Below are 23,333 nucleotides of genomic sequence, written 5' to 3' on the forward strand. Positions count from 1 at the left end.
TTAGAATAGGGAAAATAACTAAAAAATTGATAAGTCTAAACTTCTAGACACGAATAATATAAAATTTCTATTCCTGTAAAATTGTCCAGTTTTGAATGGCTCAGAACTTTATAGCTGGGAATCTATAAATCTATTGCTTTCAATTCAAGGTCATTTTATCAAAATTTAGCTAGGGTCTAAATTTGAGCCGAACTCAACCTGCCAAAGCTGTCCAGATGTTCCAGCTTTAACATTTTATAACTCTTATGATAAAACCCCATCAACTTATGGTGGAAATTGCAGAAAATAGAACACCTTAGATCTACCTTGAGCATAAACAAGTAACCAAAAGTGAAAGTTTATTTGATTGGCAGGGAACTGTCATCCTTCTTTTTCTTTTTGAATCACTTAAATCTATGTTTTACTTCAGGTGTTGTTATACTGGGCAAATATAACCCTTTTTTTTGTGCAGCAATTGTTATATTTTGACCACTAAGTGATTCGTCTATCCTTCTGATAATCATTTTGTTAATGCATTCATTCTACTGTTGTGTTTTTAGAACATCATTTATGTCTATACAATAATCCAGAGTAGTTTATTTCAGATTCTAGCTGATTTAAATTCTTCTTTGATAGAGTCTACGAATCATTATGAATGATGGTCTCTCAACTATTCCTGCGGACTGCCTTCAAGTGTAAGTTCCTGTCTTAGCATTTGTATTTATGTCTTGCATTAAAGTTTGCTTTATTCCTGTATTGAAGTTTCTGGTCTAAAGAAAATGCACTTGGCCATGCATTGCTTTTTTTTTTTTTTTTATGAGGTGTCTGTTGTGCAAGAAGGAAACCCGGGATTTGAGTACAATAGAAGAATCAATAGAAAAATATTGGATACACAGGATTGGAAAACCTGCCAAAAGCTATGGACATAAGTTGCCATTGGACTATTTTGAAATTAACTTTTTCTTTTCTCCTATTTCTTATATAGGCTCCTCTGACTTGTGGTAGTTTTTTGTTCACTGAGTGCCATTGTGGGAAACCATCCTGCCTAATTTAACAGAAGCTCAAATTCAGGCAGTGGAATGTAGGGTTATTAGATGGTGCACAAGATTAAGGAGGCAACATAGGAAAGCTACTTAGCTGGAGGAGAGTATTTTGCATATATTGGTTGACAATAGGAATGCAGTGATATGATATTACATGTAGTATTAGTAGTGCATCTGCTTGCAGTGCTCAATGATGTTCTTTGCTGTGAACTCTGCACTCCAATGTGGAATGTGGACTCGGCCTTAATGAAGCAAAGTAATCTCATTTTGTTCCTTTTCCCTTGAAATTATCCCTCAAAGAATCTTTGCACCATACATTTTGGCACATTGACCTGCTCAGTGATATTGGAATCCAGTCTCAAACTCTCTCTAAAGAAATCTGATAGCCCATCCACTTTTATAAAAGGCATAGGTAAGTGGCTGTAATCTATTGTCTAATTTCTTTATTTAGCCAATAATGGTGTTATATTTAATGCACAATGTGGACTCTTTGCAAATCATAGATGGATTAAATGATTGGATTATCTTTTTTATCATGCAATTTGGTGTATCTTAGTATTTCAAAGTCATTAATTCTTGCGAATATCAATTGACCTTGCAAGACATTTAGTTCATGTATTTCTTGTATTTCATAGTGCATTTTTATTATAAATGTCCTTGACACTCTGTCGTTATTAAACCACATAAGTTATAAGTTCTTGCCAATACCCTATCAAGTGCTTTCTATACCATTGCAACTACCATACTTCATCTATTCTTAGGACCTTATCATATTCTAAAAGAAAAAAATACTTCTTTTTTTAATTATTTTGTATTATATATATTTTGGTTTTGGATGCGTGTGTTTGTACATGATGGAGAGCATTGCACTACTTTACGAAGCATTATAGTCATATTCCACCAAGGAATATTCCATTTTTTATCATGATGGAGGGTATTGCACTACTTTACGACAGCATTATAGTCATATTCCATCAAGGAATATTCCATTTTTTATCTTTCAACATTATAGTCATATCCAGTTTGTATTGTACGTGCTCCTTCTAAGTGGAGCTTCTGGCACTTAAGACCAAGGGCATTTTTGCTCTCATGGTCTGATAAGAACCAGAAAAGAAAACACTGAAACTTCTATTCAATTCACTAACTCAATCCGATTACAAGAAAAAAAACTGGGCATTCGAGAGGCCCTTAACTCTCCCAAGAACTTAATACCAAAATCTTCTCCCCCTACCAATATCTTCACCCTCTACATATATCCCTATCTCCTCCTCAACCGCATTTTGTTACACACACTTGTTGGGTTGTTACACAACCCAACAATTTCCCCACTCTATCCCTTATGCACATGGCTGGTTGTTATGCCAGCCAGGCAATTTACCACCCTACCCCTACTTCTCGGACCTTATTTGATAAGTCCAATGAACCGGGACCTATCATTACTTCCCTCCCCCCCCCCCCTGGCCAAACTTTCACCTTGTCCTCAAGGTGGAAAATTGGAAATTGCTATTGGATCAAAAGGTAAGGCTCCCAAGTAGCTTCCAATGGGGGTAGCCCCTTCCATTGCATGAGCACCTCTAACACATACGATGGGGGTAGAGACTGCTTGTACGCCAACCCCCCAATCCTTTCCTCCACCTCGTTGATAATCTTCACCTTATCGCGAATAATCAGTTTCCCTTCTAGGCTGAGAATCTGATCAACCTCAGCAACCCCGACCATCAAATGACATCTCTTTTTAACTTTGGAGAAGAGATGGCCTCGTTCATAAACTATAGATAGTGTATTTGAAGAGCCTATTGGCACCCTAAACATGATCCACACTTTCAAGTTTCTTAGAGCAATAGCAGCCAATCCTCCGTAGATAACTTTCATGCCGAAATTCCCATCAATATTTAAGATCTTTGGGTCTATACCATTGGGCTCCACAACAGAATGCAAATTGAGCCCTCGACTTCTAGAAACATGCTGCCCTTCCACCATCATGACCTACTTGGACGAGGCACCCACCCCCTCATGATGGTGAGAATACATGGCGGGCCCTCCATTATCAACCAACCCCATGTAAAATTTATGAGAAACCTGGCTAAGAGTCAAACCAACTTCCCAGACAACATGGACTGTTGATGGCACCCCCTTCCTTGGCAAGATGCTCTCCTTGGTTGTCATCGGATCAGGCCGTCCGTGGCATTTTAAATGGACCGATCATCGGTTGCCCTTCTGCCTCGCCGAAGAACTCCCCAACACCATTGTCATCGGCAACCACTTTGCCTCGTGACACCAAGTTCTGCTCAACCACCAATTCCCCTTTAATATGCAACTCGTCCAACTTCTCCACCGCGCCTTCCTGCATGGACCCTAGGCGATTCCTCAGTAGCCCCTTCAGCTCTTCCCAGCTTCTCACTCTTCATCTCTGTTGCTCGCACTAGACCCATGAAAGTGCAGCACTCTCCAAACACAGTGCTGCCATGTCCATCTTCTCCTCGTTAGCCACTCCCAACTCCTCACCCGTCGCCTTAAGCTCCGCCCAACTCCTCACATGTCGCCTTCGTTGCTCCCACTGGAACCAAGCAAGAGCAGCTCCTTCGAAGCCGAGAGCAACGGAGTCTAACTTCTCCGCATCCGACAACTAATTCACGGAGAAGTATCGCTCGGCCCGAAACACCCAACCGTTCGAGTCATCTTCTTCAAACACCGGCATCTCCAGGTGTTGGCCCCTTCTATCCGACCTCCCATAGACGTCGTACTCACCACCAGCTTTCTTGTGCCGATTTCCCAATTCTGGCGTGGCCTTCTCAGTGAGGGACGACCCCATCGGTAAGTGCTCGCCAGACTATTTCCCCTTCCTCCCTTTCTCCTGGTCTTCCCGTCTCTCCTCGTTCTTCCTCTCCCGTTCCTGCTCTTCCCACCTCATTCTCATCCAAGCGAACCGTTCCAACAAGCTCACTACGTTCTTCCCCACCGATTGAACCACACCCCTCATGGCATTAAGTTCCCGTTGCATGCCTTCCATCCTCCCTTCCAATTTTCCTACTCGGTCCGTCAAGTTCACCATTAGGATCGATGACACTATGATACCAAATTGATAGGAACCAGAAAAGAAAACACTGAAACTTCTATTCAATTCACCAACTCAATCCGATTACAAGAAGAAAACTGAGCATTCGAGAAGCCCTTAACTCTCCCAAGAACTCAATACCAAAATCTTCTCCCCCTACCAATATCTTCACCCTCTACATATATCCCTTTCTCCTCCTCAACCGCATTCTATTACGCACACTTGTTAGGTTGTTACACAACCCAGCAATTTCCCCACTCTATCCCTTACGCACATGGCTAGCTGTTATGCCAGCTAGCCAATTTACCACCCTACCCCTGCCTCTTGGACCTTCTTTGATAAGTCCATTGAACCGGGACCTATCATGGTCCTACTTTAAAGCACACCAGGGAACTAGAAGTCCTGTCTGCAACCAAATAGTTGGGATCAGGGATTTGAACTTGGTAAAATTTCCATGTCAGTATCTTCTATGTCATCTATGCTTCACATTTATTTGGCTAATACCAGTATATCAAACTTTTTGCAGATGTATAGATGTTGCTGGAGCATATAGTGCTCAAAAGACTGAATTGAATATTAGCTTGACGGCTGTGGGCCTTTTGTGGACTATGACTGATTTTATTGCAAGGGGGCCTCTCTATGGGCTGAATGAAGAAAAGAAAGCAGGTCTACATGGCCTTGTAAATCTACTAATCAATCAGTTGCCTTTGCTATAAACTTACAGAAATAAGTTTGCATTTCCTCTGTGCTAACATTACAGGAATACTGGCTGTCCAGTTGACTCCAAAGCAAATGGATGATGCAAATAGGGACAGACAGGCTACCAATTCTGTCAGTGGAGTTAATGATCAACCTCCCTTAGTGAATATAGTCAACCGGGACAAGTTGCTAATCTCCATTTTCTCATTGCTTCAAAAGCTAGGATCCGATGAGAGGCCAGAGGTATGTTTTTTGTGACACTGGACACTAGATGTATTTATTCTTCCCACGATTCTTAGCTGCATAAAAGTACACCATTATTTGTCCAGTGACTAAGGCTCAGAAGTTACGGTACTGTGCTGCAGATTTGATGGCTTGGCATTCCTATCCAGTTTATTGACCATAATAAATTTAGTGTCAAAATACTCTCCTACCTGATAGTTTGTTGTAATAGTTGCTACTTGGTTGCTAACTATTATCCATATATATGATTTTTTTCGATAGTGCTCCATAAAACATTCACAGTGATTTATTGGTAAAATAATAGATTGAATTTGTCGAGTGGTTCTTGTGAAATTACTGCTGTAAATGAGATAACAAGACGGATTATAGCTACAAGAATTCAACAAATAGCAAATTGGAAGGTCACAAGTTTGAGTTGTGGGAACAACCTCTCTACAAAAAATCAGGGGAAAGATTGCATAGAAATATGACCTTACACTAGGGATGCCCCTATCTTTTATTCCCTTTTTCAGTGTTCTTGATGCAATTTACAAGGGGCTCTTGATTTTGTTCTTTGCTCATGAATAGAATGGATAACATCATAACAACAACAATGTCATATCAATCCTAATCCCAGAGGGTCAGCTACATGATTTTAATTAGCCAATCATTTCTCTCTATGGCCTTCTTTTGTCTCATCCACCAAGACAATGTAAGGCACCTCTGCATAGCTGTGTTTAGTGAGTTTATCCATTGCTAGGGACAATTAGTTAAAAACTTCAATAAAAATAAGGGTATTAAACTCATACAGTTTAACTGAAGAAAAAACAAGAACTGGATTTCGGTATATGCTATTAAGTGTAATTTTGACAATTATTTTGGATTTAGAATCATGAAAAATCATACAAGGTCTCAAAAAAATGAATCTCTGCTTTTATTAACATGTAATCATTGCCATGTTGTAACAGTTGTCTAGTCCAAAGTGAGACACGCCATATCAATAACTATTAGCTATCAGTTCTAACTGTTGGTTGATAGCTGAGACACTGCTGATGTCCACCTGATTCACTTTCTCCACAAAAGTCATACCCAGTGTTAATCCTGCATGTGAATGCTAAGAGGAGAGCAATATACAACTTAGTTTAGTGTTATTACAAGTATTAGCCATCTTATCTCTCAAACTAGCTTTCTCTAGGTCTTTGACAGATGCTGCAATTTTACTCATCAAGGCAGGCATACTTACACAAGAACTAAGAGAATAAGATGAGATATTTTCATGATGAGAAAAATACCTGGCCTATGCTTTAGGGATTATTATTTTTCCATCAATTTAGAGGCATGTTATTTTAGCTTCTTGTTTTCAGAAATCATCCAGCTTTCTGTGAAAACAAAGTAAATGAGGTAAATGGAGGTTATGCTTGTAATTTCATCAAATTATGGATAAACATTCTGGGAAAGATATTTCTATTGCAGTGATTTAACTCCCACAAGTTATCAATGAATATCAGTAAACAAAATACAACATAAACATGAGATTTTATCTGCTATATCCTCTCTGTATAATTATTTAAAGTCTTTTCCAAATTTCTTCTTTCCTTGCCAGTTTGTTGGTAGTCCGTAGAGCAAGTAAACTTCTCTCCTATATATTCTACTTGTGTCATTATTTACTGCTGTTCACGATTTTCTTATTTTCTTTCCAGTTTGTTTTGTTAACTATCAAGGGAATGGGTAAAATTTTTACTAATTTTGTTTCTTATGTACATGATACCTTTTTGGCTATGGATGGCCCAATACTTCTCAGGTCAGAAATTCTGCTGTCAGGACACTCTTTCAAACACTAGGAAGTCATGGACAGAAACTATCCAAGAGTATGTGGGAGGATTGTCTCTGGAATTACGTCTTCCCCACATTAGATCGTGCTTCTCACATGGTAAGCAGAAAATATTTAGAACAAAAATAAATACATTATGACACTCTTGTTGCCCATCCTAAAAGTTCAAAATCTTGTGTAAAGGCTGCAACGTCATCAAAAGATGAATGGCAAGGGAAAGAGCTTGGAACTCGAGGAGGAAAAGCAGTTCACATGCTCATACATCATAGGTAGATAAAATTTAGATTATTTCACGTGGATCCCAAAGCAGATTATTCTCTTTTGTTTTCTAGGCTTTTTTTCCTTTTATGTTTTCCTTGCCCAGTTCTTGGTTACTTGATTTTCTTAAGATCCTGTTCTACTAGCTATGTCATCTCTTTGTGGATATGCAGCCGTAACACTGCTCAGAAACAGTGGGATGAGACACTTGTTTTGGTACTAGGTGGGATTGCACGAATTCTACGATCTTTCTTTCCTTTCCTTAGAAGTCTGAGCAATTTTTGGTCCGGTAAGTCCAAAGTTTTACTTTTATTTACCTGAATTTTGTGTTGATTTATCTTTTGATCATAGATGAATGGCTAATATTTTAGACTTTATGTTGAGTTATATGGTTATAGTCTAGGGTTAATCCTATGATAGAACCCATGGCCTATGATAGAGCCCATGGCCCATTGTATTTGTATGTATATATAGGTGTATAGTCTATGAATTTAATTAAGTGGTTTTATACATATTAAAAGCTAGGTTTACTTCATAAGCTTCACATGGTATCAGAACCAAAATACAAACCATAGTTTTTAATACAAACCCGAGCAACCACCGTACAAACCCTAGCCACCGCCACTGTCGCCGTCGCTGTCGTTGCCGCCCACATCACCGACGAACACCGTCGGTCACGTCGCCACCAACCGTCGCAGCCTGTCGTGCCACCGCCGTCGCCGCCCACTACGTTTCTACCACGCACGCGCTACTGGTCAGCTGTGGGTCTTCACCGTCCAGCCATCGATCACGCACACCACCACCACCGTTGTGTTCGCCGGCCTCCGATCTGTTGACCCCCGAAGGATCGTCGCCGTTGCCATCGCCACGCGCCGCCTCTTTCGCACTATTCACGAAGACGTTTTTGCCCCTATCTCTCTCACCAGTGCTCCGATCGCAATGCCGTCTTCACCATTGGACTCGCCTTCTTCAATCCATCCCAACCCCGGTGGTTTCGTCGCCATCCGCGACCGCCGGTCACCGGCATCCGCCATCTGTCGTCGCTCCAACGCACCTGTTCTCTGTGCTGGATCATCCAGCCTTTATTTTTTGGCTTATTTAACTCGTTTGTTTCAGATCTGTTGATCTTGTAGGGCTCCCTTTTATCTAACATGGATGGTACTAGTAAATCCGGCTCCTTTTCTGGTATTTTGTCTCCCTCTCCAGCCATTGCTACTGAGAAGTTGATGGGTAGTTCCAATTATATCTCTTGGTCCAAGGCGGTTGAACTATGGTGTATGGGTCAAGGCTTACAGGATCATCTAACTACCAAGGCCGAGAATGTGACCACAAACAAACCTGAGTGGCAGAGAGCTGATGCTCTGTTGTGCAGTCTCCCTCTCTTCATCCGATCTATATTAACTATACCATGTGCTGTGAATTGTGGGCTCAGGCCAAAGCGTTATACACTAATGACATTCAACGCTTGTATTCAGTTGTGTCTAATCTGCTTAGTTTACGACAACAGGGTTTGACTCTTCCTGATTTTCTTGGTCAGATGGCCTCTATTAAAGATGAATTTAACTCCTTGTTACCTGCTGGTAAGACTACTGCGGAGGATCTAGCTCAACGGGATAAGTTCTTCATGATGTGTACTCTTGCTGCCATTGGTCCTGAGCCTGCTTCTGTTCATGATCAGATTCTTGCTAGTCCTACTGTACCTACTATGGATGAAGTGTATTCTTGTCTTCTTCGGGTTTCATGTGTTCCTATGGTGCCTCCCTCTTTTGCAGGTGATCATTTAGTCATGGCTTCCCAGGTTCAGAGTAATGGCGAACAGGGAGGAGATCGTGATAATTGGGGCAAACGCCCCAAGTGTAACTATTGTCACAAGTGGGGGCATACTAAGGAACAGTGTTATAAGTTGCATGGCCGCCCTCCTCGTGTTAATGTTGCTCATGCTGATAGTTCTCGATCTGAGTCCTTTGATGGTCATCCACCGCAATCTATCCTTCTCGCTGGGGCTAACTATGATGACTATCTCAAGTATAAGACATCCCAACAAACCTCATCCACAGTTGCTTCTGTCGCCCACTCTGGTGATTCCACTGCCTGTCTCGTTCAGTCATCCTCTTTGGGACCATGGGTCCTGGACTCAGGTGCTTCTAACCATATCTTTGGTAATCCCCATTTGTTCTCTCATTTTACAAATTCTATTTCTTTACCTTCTGTAACATTAGCCAATGGGTCCAAAGCAGTTGCTAAAGCTATTGGCACTGCCAAACCCTTACCTTCTCTGTCTTTAGATTCTGTCATTTATCTTCCTCATTGTCCCTTTAATCTTGTCTCTATTAGTAAACTTACGCGTGTCTTAAATTGTTCTATCATCTTTGATGATCATTCTGTTACTATCTAGGATCACGGTACGGGACAGATGATTGGCGTCGGATGTGAGTCGCAGGGTCTCTTATCATCTCAACCTTCCTGCATCGCCTATTGCTTGCTCGGTGACTGAGTCTCCTGCTCTTCTCCACAATCGTTTGGGACATCCTAGTTTGGCTAAGTTTCAGAAGATGATCCCCAGTTTATCTAGTTTGTCGTCTTTTCATTGTGAGTCTTGTCAACTTGGAAAACAGTCTCGCACTTCTTTTCCAAAGCGTATCAATAATCGGGCTATGTCCCTGTTTGCTTTAGTTCATTCCAATGTTTGGGGTTCTAGTCGTGTCGTGTCTGTTTTGGGTTTTCAATATTTTGTAACGTTTATCGACGATTATTCTCGTTGCACATGGTTATATTTAGTGAAAAATCGTTCTGAGTTATTCTCAATTTTTGAATCCTTTTGTGCTGAAATCAAAACGCAATTTCATACCTCTGTCCAAGTATTGCGCAGTGACAATGCCCCTGAGTATTTTTTCTATTCCCTTTACTACATTTATGTCTTCTCAGAGGATCTTGCATCAGTTGTCTTGTGCATATACACTCCAGCAGAATGGGGTTGCTGAGTGTAAAAATAGACATTTAATTAAAACTACTCATACTCTTATTCTACATCATCATGTCCCCTTTCGCTTTTGGGCTGAAGCTATCCTTACTGCTTGCTATCTCATTAACAGGATGCCCTTATCGGTTCTTCAACACCAGATTCTTCACTCTCTTTTGTTTCCTGATCAACCATTATATATTCTTCCTCCACGTGTCTTTGGTTGCACCTGTTTTGTCCATAATCTGTCTCCCAGTCAAGATAAATTGTCTGCTCGGTCCATCAAGTGCATTCTTTTTTGTTACTCTCGCCTTCAGAAGGGTTATCAGTGTTATTCTCTTGACACCCGTCGCTATTTTCTTTCGGCGGATATTACCTTCTTTGAATTGTCTCATTTCTACTCTTCGCCTCATTCCGAGTGTCAACCCATTTCTGAGGCCATCCCTCTTCCCACAAGTCCTCCTGCTCCTATTCTCCCTGTTCCTTCTTCTACCCCATTGCAGGTTTATCATCGACGTCATTAGCCTCGGTCTCCTCCCGGTGGAGATGTTGTTCCTGCGCCTTCTCCTACATCTCCTACTACTTCAGCGACTCCTGTTGCCTCACATCCTGCTCCAGTCTCTCCACCTGCCGCGGTCTTGCCTTCTGAGGATATGCTTCCTATTGCCCTTCGGAAAGGTACCCATTCTTCTCGCAATCCTCACCCCATTTATAATTTTCTTAGCTATCACCGTCTCTCATCTCTTTTTTGTGTTTTTGTGTCTTCCTTATCCTCTGTTTCAGTACCTAAGACTGTTAGTGAGGCACTTTCTGATCCGGAGTGGCGACAAGCAATGGTGGATGAGATGACTGCTTTGCATTCTATTGGTACTTGGGATTTGGTTCCTTTACACCTGGGGAAATCTCTTGTCGGTTGTCGATGGATCTATACTATCAAGGTGGGTCCTGATGGGCAGGTTGATCGCCTCAAGGCTCGTTTGATTGCCAAAGGGTATACTCAGGTTTATGGCCTTGACTATGGTGACACATTTTCCCCTGTTGCTAAGATGTCCTCTGTGCGTTTGTTTCTCTCTATAGTAGCTATACGCCACTGATCGTTGTATCAACTGGACATTAAGAATGCCTTCTTACATGGTGAGCTTCAGGAGGAGATTTATACGGAGCAACCTCCTGGGTTTGTTGCTCAGGGGGAGTCTGGGCAGGTTTGTAAACTCGTCGCTCACTATATGGGGTGAAGTAGTCTCCTCGAGACTGGTTTGTTCGTTTCAGTGCTGTCATTCAAGACTTTGGTATGACTCGTAGTGAGTCTGATCATTCGATTTTTTATAAACACACATCACCGGGAGGTGTATATACTTGGTTGTCTATGTGGATGATATTGTTATTACCGGTGATGATCAGGATGATATTATTCAGTTGAAGAAACATCTTTTCCATCATTTTCAGACTAAGGACTTGGGATTACTTAAATACTTTCTTGGCATAGAAGTTGCTCATTCCAGTTCTGGTATTGTTATCTCTCAACGAAAGTATGTGTTAGATATTCTGGAAGAAACTAGGATGCTTGATTGTAAACATATAGATTTTCCTATGGACCCTAATGTAAAGCTCTTACCAGGACAGGGGGAGCCTCTTGCTGATCCTGGAAGATATCGCAGGCTAGTCGGAAAACTTAATTATCTCACTATCAGTCGCCCAAATATTTCTTTCTCAGTCAGTGTTGTCAGTCAGTTTTTACAGTCTCCTTGTGATAGCCACTGGGATGCGGTAGTCTGGATTCTCAAGTATATTAAGGGAGCTCTAGGTAGAGGACTATTGTATGAGGACAGAAAGTAGTCGGATATTCTGATGCTGATTGGACAGGTTCTCCTTTTGATAGACAGTCTACTTCAGGATATTGTGTTCTAGTTGAGGAAACCTAGTATCTTGGAAAAGTAAGAAGCAGGAGGTTGTTGCTAGGTCGAGTGCCGAAGCAGAATATCGTGCTATGGCCTTGGCAACGTGTGAATTTATCTGGTTAAAACAATTGCTTCAAGAGCTCAAGTTTGGGGAGATATCACAAATGAGATTAATTTGCGACAATCAAGCTACATTACATATTGCTTCCAATCCAGTCTTTCATGAGAGGACCAAACATATCGAGATAGATTGTCACTTCATCCGAGAGAATATTTTATCTAGCTGTATTACCACAGATTTTGTCAATTCCAATGATCAGTTAGCAGATGTCTTCACTAAGTCTCTCAGGGGTCCTCGAATTGAGTATATTTGAAGCAAGTTTGGCGCATATGATATGTATGCCCCAGCTTGAGTGGGAGTGTTGAGTTATATGATTATAGTCTAGAGTTAATCCTATGATAGAGCTCATGGCCCATGGCCCATTGTATTTGTATATATATATAGGTGTATAGTCTATGAATTTAATTAAGTGGTTTTATACATATTAAAAGCTAGGTTTACTTCCTAAGCTTCACACTTTACATATCTGCAGGATGGGAATCTTTGCTTCTTTTCGTCAAGAATAGCATTTTACATGGTAGTAAAGAGGTTGCTCTTGCAGCAATAAATTGCTTACAGTCCACAGTCATTTCTCATTCTCCTAAGGTAAAATTTTCTGGTCACAGCGATTACTTCATTTAATGAAAGACATGTTATAAGATTGTATTTTTTTGAAATGCAACTACAAAAACCGCAACAATTTTTAACTTCTAATTAGCTGTTATAATAGAGTACTGTGAGCATCTGCTAATCCTCTAACAAATGCAACCATCTGAAACAGGGAAATTTGCCAATAGAGTATCTTAAATCTGTTCTGGATGTTTATGAGCTTGTTCTTCAGAAATCACCAAACTATGGTGGTAATGCAGCTAGCAAGGTGAAACAAGAGATTCTGCACAGCCTCGGTAATATTTTATAGCATCATGGATTATAGTTTTTTTTTTTTAATATTATGTGCCATGTACTTTGAGCACATTGCAATCAGAACATCATGATATCCTTCTTAGTTTAGGCTGAAGCCAGGATTCAGATTACTGATTCTGGTGTGTCTTTCTTCCTCTTTTTGAGGAATGAACAAGCATAACTATATTTCCTTGAACCTTCAATTTTGTGGCAGGAGAATTATATGTGCAAGCACAAGGGATGTTTGATGGTGGCATGTACAAATGGTTACTAGCAATCATACATATGGAAGTCAAACAAGAGAAGATCACAAATAATAACTTTGAATCTGAATTTGTAAGTTGGTATCTTCTCTCCGCATTGATTACTTTTGTTCTCACTATTATAATCAATGCCATAGAAAGTAAGAAGTCCTTTTGAACTGAAATGATCTTTATGCATTCTTTTCTTTTTATGGGAAGCATGTGATATATTTCTTTCTTTCTTTTTTTTATCAAATCAGTAAATATGTATAAATGATCAAAATATACATACAATCACTGGGCATACCCAGGAACATGGATAAACATCCAAAGACTATAGGCCTAAAGCAAGGGCTTCAAACTGGATCAAAACATAAGGATACATAGTAAACATTACTTTGTATACAAAGGTTTTAATCCTACGAATGAGACCTTCAGTTGTAGGCTGGACATTATCAAAAATTAAACAATTCCTTGCTGCCCAAATCTGATAAATCAAACAAGCAAAGGCAATTTTCTTGGCCAGCCTTAACCAAGAGGAACCCTGGCTTCTTTCTTCAGCCACTTGAGAGTGCTTGGGATCGAAGTCATGGTCCTGGAGATGCCCAACCATGCTCTGATATGTGCCTAAATTGTCGAGCTAATAGGGCATAGGAAAAATAAGTGAGCCACCGATTCCTTAGCCTCATTGCACAAGGGACAAGTCCGATCAATGTCCAAAAATAGGAGTTTATCTCTTGTTAGAATGTTGAATCTAGCGCACAGCCATAGCATGAAAGCATGCTTGGGAACAAGGGAAGGATGCCACACAACCTTCGCCCAAACCTTGGTCTGCCCCTTCGGACGAAAGAACTCATAGGCCGCACTTACATCAAACACAGGACCTTTGGTCCAGCTATCAAGCAGAACCATAGCAGCCTCAGTTAGGCCTTGCGCCGAACAAATGGCATCTCTTATAAGCAGCAACCTTATAAGCAACAACCTTTTCATCAGAGGGGAATCCTCATTTCGCACCTGCCTCCACCAGATGGAGACCGAAGGCAGGAACTCTTGGGGTATCCACTGAACCCACAGAGTGTCTTTCTTGCGGTGAATATCCCATAGGGTCCTGACAAGAAGGCCAGAATTCCAGCATTTTAGATCCTTTAGGCCAAGGCCCCCCTCACATTTAGGCACACATACATCCTTCTAGGCAACCAAGGAGGCCTTCGAATTCCATAAGAACCGCCTGCATAAGTTGTAGATCTGCTCAATAACCACAGCTGGAATCAGGTGAATGGCTAGCCAAAAACACACCACACCTTGCAAAACAGCTCGTATAAGCTCCAGCCTCCCTGCATATGAAAGGGAAGCAGCATTCCATGCTTTTATATTGTCTGATATCTTAGCAACAAGCAGCTCATAGTGATTAACTGTTAGCTTAACCACAGCCAAGGGAATACCAAGGTGTACCGAAACGGCATAACCCCTTTGGGAAAACAAGTTAGATCAAGGATGCTCTGGAGCTCCTGTTCCTCGATGCCAGCAGTGAAGATACTAGACTTGAGGGCGCTGGCCTGTAGGCCCGACTTGGCTTCAAAATCCTTAAGGCAGTCCATGAAGGAACATCCCCTCTAGCAAACAGCATAAGATCATCAGCAAAGGCCAAATGAGATATCTTTAGCTTATTACATTTGGGGTGGAAGTTGAAATCCGACCTAGCAGTCGCCACATTAACGGCTCTAGAAAGGTACTCCAGGCATAACACAAACAAAAATGGAGAAAGAGGGTCACCTTGCCTCAGGCCTCTCTTGCCCTTAAAGAAACCACACATGTTACCATTGATAACAAGGGAGTAGAAGGCCGTAGATACACATTCAAGCACCCACCTAATAAACAGGGGAGGGAAACCCAAACCTTCCAAAACCTGCTGTAGGAACTGCCAGCTAACTGAGTCATAGGCTTTACAAAGATCCACCTTAATGAGGCATCTCGGCCAAATCCTCTTCCGAGCATACTTCCTCAACAACTCCTGGGCAAGTTGCACATTTTCTGCCAAACTCCTACCATGGATGAAAGCGGACTGAGCTTTGTCAATTACTGATCCGAGCAGGGGCGCCAACTGGTGATATATTTCTTTCAGTTCTTGATGAGAGCATATCTGTTTGAGTACCTCAGTTTCAGTGAGCAAATAGTATACAGGAAAGAATTTCAAAGAATCAGGTACCGGTACTAAATAAAAAATCACAACTATTTCTTGTAATGATAATATTCAGAAACGTAGCTTACATTGTACTATGATTTTTCACAGTGCCATCACTGACAAATCAACTTTTTCGGAGCTCGTGAATTTTGAAATTTTGTTCCAATTTCATATCATTTTTAAATACAACTGCTCTCACCTTTTTTTTCCTGTAATTCGGTTTCAGCTGTGTGAATTACTGTTGCAGGTTTAGGATCTTATGATTTTTTCCACAGAGGGAGAGATGGTTTGCTAGTTGGTCTGAGCTACCATGCTAATGAGATTCCTTCTTCTTTCCCAGGGACATGTTCCACCTGTGCAGCGTGCAGTGTTGGAAATCTTACCCTCATTACATCCAGCAGAGCATCTTTCTTCAATGTGGTCCTTCTTTCTCAGGGAACTTTTGCAATATCTTCTAATATTTGATTCTCTAGAGAATGAAGAGAACAAGCCAGAGGGAAACAACTCTGAGCATCATATTCATGGTATAGAATTTACACATGTCCTTCAATTTTTCATTTGGACTTGCAGAAGTTTGACTTAAAATTTCATTCCCAGACGGTGGTAAGATGACAGAATCTGAGATGGCCAATGGGACCGACTTTGTATCCCTAAATAAAGGAGGTCCATCTGTTAGCTCAGGATCAAGTTATCTGCTTGCTGAAAAGCTCATTCCCATTCTGGTGGATCTTTTTCTACAGGCTCCAGCAGTGGAAAAATATAATATTTTCCCTGCAATTGTCCAAAGTCTTGGAAGGTAAATTTTCTCAGCTACCCAATGCTAAATTTGTTCATGCTACAAATGTTTTTCTTTTGTTTGTACCTTGCAGGAACTCAGTCATATAGAAGTGTTAATGATGCCACTGAACTCTTACTGAATCCCTCTGTTCCTGCATGATAGCTTTACAGTGTGGAATATGCAATGATCTTTATGCTATAGCATTTGTTACAGAAAACCCGATGAATATGCTTTCAAAATTTATTTGTTCTGAAGTGATATACAACTTCACTTTGTGTCGACCAGATTGAAAGCTAGATTTGGAAGAATATCTGTTTTATAAGCAAAGTCCAGGTCTTTGTTCTTCTTGGTGTCTGCACATTCAAGAGGATTTTATTTCTTGTTTTGTTAATATGCTAGATTCAGACCTAGATACTTCATTACTTTGTATGTTTTTATGCATGTCCCGCATGCATACGTTGACAGCATTATTGATAGAATCTAGACAGAGTCAAGCACAAAATGGAAGTTCTTTGACAGAAAGCTCTGTTCATTTGAATTCATCCCAATTGGTCCTCTGCCCCAAATGGTACTAGTTAGTGATGTTATGATGGCTTCTTTTGGGGTTATGGTAGCCTCTCTCTGTGTGTGTTTTTTGGTGGCTAAGCTCGCTCTCTTTTGAAACAATTCATCAGTTGTATAATATACAAATTTCATGCTAAGTTACCATGTATGTGAAACAACGATGCCTTCACTTTTGTAAAATCATACACTTGCATGGATTATAGAGAACTCAACAGAAAAGTCAAGTTTCTAGTTTCTACATATCAAGTCAACTCAACTAAGTCTTTTTAGAAGTACATGAAATGCTATGATGATCCTTTTCCTACATATGATACTAATTCATTCTGCAATAGGAAGCAATTAAATTTTGGTCTATTCACACGATGCTTTTTGTTTCATGTAATAGGTGCATGACAACAAGAAGAGACAACCCTGAAGGTGCGCTTTGGAGATCAGCTGTTGAAGGTTTCAACCGCATTCTTGTTGATGAAGTCAACAAATTAACTAGTTTTCGGCCAGATCCAAGTATTAGTAGATCTACAAGAATCCGTGTCTGGAAAGAAGTTGCAGATGTTTATGAAATATTCCTAGTGGGCTATTGTGGTCGTGCCCTCCATTCAAATCCTCTTTCAGCTGCAGCACTTAAAGCTGATGAGTCTCTTGAGATGAATATTTTAGACATTCTGGGTGACAAGATTCTTTCATCGTGCATTGATGCACCACCTGACGTAATCTTCTCTTCTTTAACACATAGAAAAAGCACTATTTAAAGCCTTAACATCCAATGCCACAATGCATCTCATTGGCTTCATCTGGTGATGAGTAGTATCCATCATCATAGTTATAACTATAATCATTCTCACTCTCTTGATATTTAAGAGTTATTGTCTCATTATTATTGTTGTCAGGAGTCTACGTAACAGTAAATGTCACTGTTAGTTTCTAAGTAAATTTCTACTACTGAAAAAATACTCCTTTCTGTACAAAACAGTTTCATTCTTTTAGACCACATAATGATTGGTCCAGCAGTGGTTCTATTATGTCAGGGATCCAGCAATTTTACCTTTGAATATCTCTTGTAGTGAGACGTAGATTAACCTGCTCTATTATGGGCTTCTTTGGCCTTCTTCTGAACTCAATTCCCAATGTTTCTGTTGTTTATTCAGACAATTATCTATCCTTCATGTAGTGATTCCATTATTTGGTGTTTTTTGCTTATGAATGGATAGTTATGCAGATAATGAAATTAAGTTCTTAGATATCTAGAAGCACCTTGTGTTTCATAGAAATGTCATTTCATAGTTTTTAAACATTGATTTTGACAGATTTTGCAAAGACTAGTTTCCACACTGGACCGTTGTGCATCACGAACATGCTCTCTGCCTATTGAAACTGTGGAGCTCATGCCTTCCCATTGTAGCAGATTCTCTTTGACTTGCTTGCAGAAGTTATTTTCATTAAGCAGGTAAAATATTGCTTAGCACGATAGCATCCTCTTGGAAGTTGTTTTGGTTTGCTTAAATATGTAGGATGTCCTTGTGCTGCTTGGACTGTTAAGTGGAATGGTTTGCCATGTAGGTCAATCTTTGATTAAATTCTTCTCTTCAATTAATGAATGTGTTGCGACTTCCTGATTGCTTTTACATATTGAAAATAGCAATCCATTTTTTGGGTTTTTTTGCGAGTGCTCCACTCAGAACTAAGCCAATATTGTTTATCTCTTGAAATAGTTGATTGATATAGATTTAGTATATTTGCACAGTGCACTAATAAATGGTAGTCTTGTCCATGTATTCTTATTTCCTTACTGTTTATTATCTACTCAATTGTTACACCATCTCCATGCATAGATTCTTGTGGATTGAACAGAAACTAGTTGATTGATATAGATTTGCTATCAGGTATAATAATGAAGCCAGTGTCTCGAACTTTGCTGGATCTGAAGTTAGCAAAATTTCAATCATGATACTCTTGACAAGATGCGAATACATCTTGAGAACATTTCTGATTGATGAGAATGACTTAGGTATGCCACTTCTTTATTCTGCGAATGATTCCTTTTAATGATTATTTCACTCCTTGAAGGCTATGCTAAGTTGACGAATGGATTGTACACACAGGTGACAGACCATTTCCACCAGCAAGACTTGAAGAAATAATGTTTGTCCTACAAGAGCTGGCTCATCTGATAATGCATTCAGAAACAGCTTCTGTTCTTCCTTTACATCCATATTTTAAAGGAGATCTTACAAAGGAGAGCTCTAACAAGCATGCCCATCTGTTTGTTCTGTTCCCAACTTTTTGTGAGCTTGTGACATCGAGGTAAGAATGAAACCCTCAAGTTAGATAAACAAAAAAGAATTTTTTATGTGATTGGGAAACAGAGAATTTGTGCTTAATTGTTTTTAATAAAGTAGATATTAAGCCGTAACAATCATAACTTGCTTTGAAAATGAAGTGCATCATTTGCTTAATAATTTTTCTCATTCTAAAAACGAAGTAATGCAGAAGTCTGGACCCAAGGAGTGCAGTACGAAACTTGACATGAATATAACTGCCACATTTGAAGTTGCAAAGGAAGTAAGAGGATATCAACTTGATTAGCAACATGACAATGAAGAATAAAACTTGGAATAATACAGACGACCTAATGAATTGATAATCTTTACCGCCAGTTGCAGCAAGGGGCAACAAAGTGGTTCAGCAATATGAGGTAAAACTGTCACATAAAGCTGATAACATATAGTTGATGCATCTTATATTGCATCAAGAAAATAACGCAAAATTCTCAAATAGTTGGTACCATCAATTACATTAGTAGCGCTAAGAGGCACATTTTGGAGTTGCTAGATACTGGTTTCAACATCTGGATTTATATCGTGCCAGTAAATTGCAACTCTGACAAAGCATAACCTTATCTAGCTAGATACAGCTACCGAAGTGTGAGATTTCTTTTTCCCCTTGCTGTTTCTTGCATATAAGGCTGAGCATTTCTAATATCTTGTGAATCTTTTTGTGTAACAGGGAACCTAGAATAAGGGAACTTGTGCAAGTGTTGCTTAGACTCATCAGTTCAGAATTAACACTGGAGAAAATTAATCTAGCTGCTTGAATCCCCGAAGAATATTCTCCATGGAGTCATTCAAGTTCTATTTGTCCGTGTAAGTTCTAGGGAGGGAATTTTTTCGTTCCTCCAGTTTTCCATAGTTTTGTTATGTAGTTGTTGTACATTACAAAATCCCAGTTATAAATATAACAAAACTTACCCTAGGAAATTTATTTTGTTGTTCTTTTACAGTGAATTAATTTTTTGTAATGGTTACAGATTTCGATGGTGCAAGATTGTATGAATTCTTATGGTATAAAATGGAAATTGTTTTCAATTATCCTTCACCAACTGATCATCCTTGCATGATTCTTCTACCAAATATATTTGAGTTTGTGGTATTTCTAGCTCAAGTGAACATATCATATGATATGGCTTATTGGTTACATGTTAGCAACACTATGAGCTCTTTTAGAGTGGAAATTGGTATTGTACTTCAGAATTTTGGTTCAAACTACACCCCAAGGATTCCATGCTCCTTCTGCATTGGCTGGAAATCAAATGCCACATTGCCACATAGGGGTGTCAGATTTTGAGCCAACCACGAGAAAATTGTATTATTAAAACGAGACTCGCGTGTGTTAGTTTTTTACTATAAACAAAATCTCTTGGAAATTTAATGAGAGGATAGCTGAGATTAACAACATTTAAATTGGGGACTTAGAATTTATAATATTATTTTCTATTATTAAATTACAACTTCGATGGAAATTTTGAATAAATCTATGCATTTATATTAAGATAACATTTGTTAAAATGAGTAAAATAATATTATATTAAAATAATTTATTTGTAAAGTTCAAGATAACTTATTCGAATGAGAAGAGAGATAAATTTATCTGAAAAATTCAAGATAAGAACTTATGTGACTTATAAATTTAATTAATATGATGAAAAGTATTTTTGTTTGAATTTTTTTATATTTTTTTTTTTTGGTCTATATCTTAATTAATAAATACTATTTAAATAAATTAATAGGTAATTCTTGATATCTTATTGCTCAAAATGACTTTAATATTGTGTGAGGTTGAGTGAGAATTAAATATTTTTTATAGGCATAAACATTGATGAAATCTTGAAAAAAATTCTAACATGCTCAAGATGTCAAAGCATGTTCAAGATTTTAAGATATCACTTTATATCAAAGATGATGTAAACTTTGCCGATTAGTTATTATTTATAACTAATCCTAAGTGTTTTGGTAAAACTAGTTAGTACAAAGGAAGCATCACAAACTCTGGAGAAATGAAAAGATTGCCAAGTTATAATCATATTGGTTATAATTTTAATTTTTAATAATGAAGTTGTCCCCACAAATCTTATTGAATCAAACATCACAAATTCTCAACAAAGAAAATAATTAATAAGTTAAAATTCATATAATTAAAGAACATAAATAATAAAATTAAAATTTGATATTATTATTGTTATTGTTATCGAATCTGGTCCCGAGCATATCATATGAATAAATATGATATGTTTGAGATTAAGTAACCTAATGTTTAGGGCATAAGTCAAGTGGTGGGCAAGTGATATATTGAAATTAATATCAATAAATTATGAGTTTGATACTTAATTTAGATAAAGGTTAAAAACTTGTTATTTATCTTTTATATTTCTATTGAAATTGAGGGTATGATGATGCAAAGGAATCCTAAATATGATAATAAATAAGATACAAGAAGAAGAAGAAGAAGTCATGATTGACTAAAAACAGTGACAGTGAAAAAGCACCAATTTATAATATTTATTCAAATTAGAGAACACAACGCACGCGGCACCAAACAGAAAAACAAAATAAACAAACAGAGTGCTGCAACTGCAACTTCCTTTTCAAGTTTATCTTCCTTCATTTGTTGCTGTTATTGCTGTTGCCATTGTTGTTGTTGTTTTGCTTCGAATGTTGATTGCTCTCGTTAAGCCTAGCAGCCGCCGCCAGAGACGCCGCCACGCCTCCCGGACGAGTCGCCAGATTCGGATCGTTCCTCAGCTCCGCGCTTATCACTCCCTCCGCATCCCGGCGCGTCACCGGCTTGTCCGACGGCAACTTCGATCTCACGCCCTGCCGATCGCAACACGGAAATTAATCGTTTAACCATATGCAGATCTACAAATCTGAAATTTTGATTTTCCTGTAAGATTGGTTGATATTTACGGCCAAAACTTCACTCAGTTTGGTCTTATCCTCGTCTCTGGAGATGCGGGCGTTGCGAGTGGCCGCAGACTGCGCCGCCGCCGCGACGCCGCCGGGGATTATGTTGATCCTGCCGGTTGCTCTCACTTCCGCCGCCTGGATTGCCGCGGCGTCGCTGTAATCCACCGGCCTGTCTCCTGATGTGAGGATCGTAGCTTCAAGCGCCTCTCCGATGGTGATGTTCCCGCGCTCGAATCTCGACACCGCCGTCGTTGCTATCGGCACCGGCTCACTGTGCTGCTCAACCATCTGTAAGCCATGCACACTCGCATTTATATAAAATATAATATAACACAATATCTTGAACGCAAGTAATCATTCAAAATGAGGCCAGTGAGTCCCAAGGCAGGCCTAGTGTTACGAGTCTACAGTATTTTTCTTTGCGATTTAGGTTCAAATCTGATCAAGAGTGGATCTACATAGAGAATTCTGTGTGATTTGTGAAGCCGAAGGATAGTAATATTGCTGATTCTCGTAATTTTGAAAAAGACAAAAAAGGGAAGGCAGAGAGGGGCAGGGTGCCCCTTACATGGCTAAATGATGTGTCGGCATGCTTGGGTTGCTCTTGCTCTTCGTTAGATTGTCTCTGCTGCTGGTTCATTTTGTAGATATATATAAACTTATATATATGCGGCGGGAAGAAGAAGAAATGAGCTGTTTCTGCAATATTGTTGAAGCAAAACACAATAGCTAATCTGAGAGTTTTGCCTGATATATGTTGATGGAGGATTTGTGTGAGCCACGAAACGTGTCAATGTCAACAGAGACGTCGCCATTCTTGTGGTGACATAATGTGGGGGGAGCCTTCGTGTGGAGCCTCGGGGCGTGGTTGAAAGTGTTCTTCAAGACAGATGGCATCTAAACCGGACGCCTTGTGACTGAGTCTATATATATATATCATTTAATTGACATGATATAACAATTTAATTAAATTTAATGCTATATAATAACTTAAATTTAAAACTTTTTCTCTTGCCCCTTGTTACGGCAAAGGAGAGGGGTTTCCCCAGTAATTATTCCCTCTCCTTCTGTATTCTATTTTTGCTTGCACTTTAATTAGAGTATAATGTCTAAGGATAGATAATTTTTATGTTTTTATTGAATTATTATTGATATATATTATTTTGAGTATAATTATGTATTATTATTTAGATGATTGTCGATCGCCTACTTAAGAGTTATTATAAGTTACAGTGGGACGAGATAAATTAATTGTAAATATTTTATTATTTTATTTTTCTTATATTTGCAAAATTTTAGTATTATTTCACTCAAAAAAGTATTAATAATTATTTTTTCTAATGACATGATATATGTTGTATAAATATTCAAACTATATAT

General features: G+C 39.2%; 2 protein-coding genes across 40 annotated transcripts in view; one reads left to right on the forward strand and one right to left on the reverse strand.

Moving 5' to 3' along the window:
- LOC127802068 (cysteine synthase-like) overlaps positions 1-20,085 on the forward strand; it is a 185,882-nt gene extending 165,797 nt beyond the window's left edge. For 24 of the 39 annotated variants that reach the window (XM_052337907.1, XM_052337900.1, XM_052337859.1 and 21 more), the window contains 15 exons: positions 4,604-4,743; positions 4,838-5,019; positions 6,800-6,928; positions 7,013-7,098; positions 7,261-7,376; positions 12,538-12,650; positions 12,826-12,949; positions 13,162-13,283; positions 15,712-15,895; positions 15,969-16,167; positions 17,099-17,420; positions 18,018-18,157; positions 18,594-18,718; positions 18,813-19,014; positions 19,717-20,085. In XM_052337907.1, the coding sequence (XP_052193867.1) occupies positions 4,604-4,743; positions 4,838-5,019; positions 6,800-6,928; positions 7,013-7,098; positions 7,261-7,376; positions 12,538-12,650; positions 12,826-12,949; positions 13,162-13,283; positions 15,712-15,895; positions 15,969-16,167; positions 17,099-17,420; positions 18,018-18,157; positions 18,594-18,718; positions 18,813-19,014; positions 19,717-19,804 (2,272 nt within the window). In that variant the 3' untranslated portion in view covers positions 19,805-20,085. Of the gene's footprint in view, positions 1-615; positions 675-4,603; positions 4,744-4,837; positions 5,020-6,799; positions 6,929-7,012; positions 7,099-7,260; positions 7,377-12,537; positions 12,651-12,825; positions 12,950-13,161; positions 13,284-15,711; positions 15,896-15,968; positions 16,168-17,098; positions 17,421-18,017; positions 18,158-18,593; positions 18,719-18,812; positions 19,015-19,716 lie in introns of all 39 variants that reach the window. The other 15 variants (XM_052337841.1, XM_052337793.1, XM_052337832.1 and 12 more) reach the window with 6 other exon arrangements.
- A 1,440-nt stretch (positions 20,086-21,525) lies between these two features.
- On the reverse strand, positions 21,526-22,657 carry LOC127788495 (late embryogenesis abundant protein D-34-like). Its single transcript, XM_052316837.1, has 3 exons — positions 22,522-22,657; positions 21,954-22,241; positions 21,526-21,860 (listed from the first exon to the last, which is right to left on the reverse strand). Exons 1-3 carry the CDS (start codon positions 22,591-22,593, stop codon positions 21,648-21,650), a joined length of 573 nt encoding a protein of 190 aa, XP_052172797.1. The 5' UTR covers positions 22,594-22,657; the 3' UTR covers positions 21,526-21,647.
- Positions 22,658-23,333: the final 676 nt, after the last annotated feature.

This window comes from Diospyros lotus, chromosome 1 (assembly GCF_014633365.1).
Source record: "Diospyros lotus cultivar Yz01 chromosome 1, ASM1463336v1, whole genome shotgun sequence".
NCBI lineage: Eukaryota > Viridiplantae > Streptophyta > Magnoliopsida > Ericales > Ebenaceae > Diospyros > Diospyros lotus.